Raw genomic sequence first — 2500 nt, 5'->3', positions numbered from 1 at the left:
CTGTATGTAAGAACACAGCTGGATGTAAGGGAGGTGCAGACACTTTGCCAAGATCTGGAAGATGATCCGAACAGTCCCTCAGCGGAGAGGAAACTGTTTTTTCATAGATTGAGAGACTGCTGTTCAAGAAAGAAGCTCCACCTCCACTAAAGCTGTCTGCTAAACCACATGGAGGAAAGTTTTATAATTTTTAATAATTTAATCAGTGTTAAATTCACAGATCCAAATGATAACAGCAGCTCCTCAGACCTAAAGCTCGGTCTACTGAATATTAGATCATTGACCTCGAAAGCAAAACTAGACGTTTTCTCCTCACTGAAACCTGGATTAGACCTGATCAATATACAGCACTAAATGAAGCCCCCCCGCAGGCTATAAATATGTACATAGCCCTAGATCATCAGGCAGAGGAGGTGGAGTATGTATAATCTACCAGAATACACTAGAGATTATTCAAAAACACTGTAACACCTTCACTTCTTTTGAGCTTATCTACATTAATATATCAAATCCAGACACTAATAAAAAATACTTTCACACTGATTAATATTCTATTCTAACTATAAATAAGATTCTGTCAGAATCATCCAAAACATAACTGGACCCACACATTACTGTAACCATACCCTAGATTTATTAAATCAAACATGGCCATCACCTGGTGGAGCTGCTTTAGAACAGAACTTAGGCTGGAAGCCTTCTACCCACTTCCACAGCCAGAACTAGAACAAATTATTTCCTCAGTAAATTCTACAACCTGTCCACTCGACCCAATTCCCTCTAAAATACTATAAGAAATTCTCCAAGTTACAATCAGACCTTACCTTAGCTTAGGGCATGTACCCAAAATCCTTAAATTAGCCGTCATAAACCTTTAATCAAAAAAACAGATCTCGATCCTAGTGTATCGTCTAATTACAGACCCGTCTCCAACCTCACATTTATGTCCAAGATATTAGAAAAAGCTGTGGCCCAACAACTCTGCTTATACCTGAGTAAGAATGACATGTATGAGAAATTCAATCTGCATTCAGACCCAATCACAGCACAGAGACAGTCCTTCAGACCCAATCACAGCACAGAGACAGTCCTTCAGACCCAATCACAGCACAGAGACAGTCCTTCAGACCCAATCACAGCACAGAGACAGTCCTTCAGACCCAATCACAGCACAGAGACGGCCCTTCAGACCCAATCACAGCACAGAGACAGCCCTTCAGACCCAATCACAGCACAGAGACAGTCCTTCAGACCCAATCACAGCACAGAGACGGCCCTTCAGACCCAATCACAGCACAGAGACGGCCCTTCAGACCCAATCACAGCACAGAGACAGTCCTTCAGACCCAATTACAGCACAGACACAGTCCTTCAGACCCAATCACAGCACAGAGACAGCCCTTCAGACCCAATCACAGCACAGAGACAGCCCTAGCCCTAGTACTCAGACACAGTCTCAGTCTTTAAATATAGGCTGAAACTCATCTGTTTAGTTCAGCTTTTGGTAATTAATGTTTCTTAGATAAGGGCTGCAGGTCCAGGGGTTCGAGGACACAGGGAATTGTAGTACACTGAGATGCTGGAGCTGTCGTCTCGCTGCTTACACGCCATCACTCAGGTTTGTGGACGGTGGAGCAGATGGACGCTAGTGTTTCAGGGAGCTCCCGTGTCTGTGTTACCTTCTGGCTCTCTCCTTTTAATGAGGCTGTTATAGTCAGACCTGCCGGAGTCGTCAGACACACTCTGATACTAATCAACATTCTCTGATCTCTATAAAATCCTCTCAGAACTAACTCTGTCTCTCTACCTTCTCCCAGTAAATGACCATCCACTCATCCAGCCCGACCTGCTGGAAGACTGACCGCTGGGGTCCCCTCTACCTGTGTCAGACCAGCTGCCACCTACCATTCCTCCCAAGATTTCTTCCTCCAGCTCTGAGGGGGGATCTCCTGCACGGTGGTCTATGGCTGCACACTGGGGGTCTCAGGTTTTCATGTCTTTTTATGTTGTTGATTTCTTGTCTTTTTCTGATCTACTGATTCTGGGTATTAATGATTAATTCAGAACCCCCCCTCCCTTCCAGAATTATACTCATTCTGCCACAGAAGATTTAGACCTTAATTTCCACGGTGAGCATATGGAAGCTTTTTCAGTAAATGTTGTGATATAAACTGAAGGGTGTGGTTTTATGGGCGGAGCCTACATCATTTAGGTTGATTTCCTAGTTGCCCTCCCAACAATAACACACCGACTCATTCACTCACCACGTTGATGGGCTTGCCCCCCCTGTAGATGGTGTGGTTGTTGACCATGCTGACCACAGCCACCCCCAGGTTGCATCGGATGCCGAAGGAGATGCAGAAGCCCAAGCCGGAGAGGATGGCGATGATGTAGCGGCGAGGCAGGCCAAAGCAGGTGCAGTCCACCACTGGGAGCTCCTTTTCCTCCACCAGTTCAGCTCGGCCATCTGCTGACAGCTCAATCGTCTCCCCATTCTCCT

The 2500-nt window shown here is 45.6% G+C and overlaps 1 protein-coding gene across 2 annotated transcripts in view; it reads right to left on the bottom strand.

Moving 5' to 3' along the window:
- slc17a7b (solute carrier family 17 member 7b) overlaps nucleotides 1-2500 on the bottom strand; it is an 85292-nt gene that overhangs the window by 76490 nt on the left and 6302 nt on the right. For both annotated transcript variants that reach the window (XM_072679193.1, XM_072679192.1), the window contains exon 2: nucleotides 2265-2500. This exon is cut by the window's right edge and continues 17 nt beyond it. In XM_072679193.1, coding sequence (XP_072535294.1) covers nucleotides 2265-2500 — 236 coding nt within the window. The remainder of the gene's footprint in view (nucleotides 1-2264) is intronic.

Source organism: Salminus brasiliensis, chromosome 5 (assembly GCF_030463535.1).
Source record: "Salminus brasiliensis chromosome 5, fSalBra1.hap2, whole genome shotgun sequence".
Taxonomy (NCBI): domain Eukaryota; kingdom Metazoa; phylum Chordata; class Actinopteri; order Characiformes; family Bryconidae; genus Salminus; species Salminus brasiliensis.
Note: the sequence above shows the minus strand (reverse complement) of the source record. Positions and strands in the feature narration are given on the sequence as shown.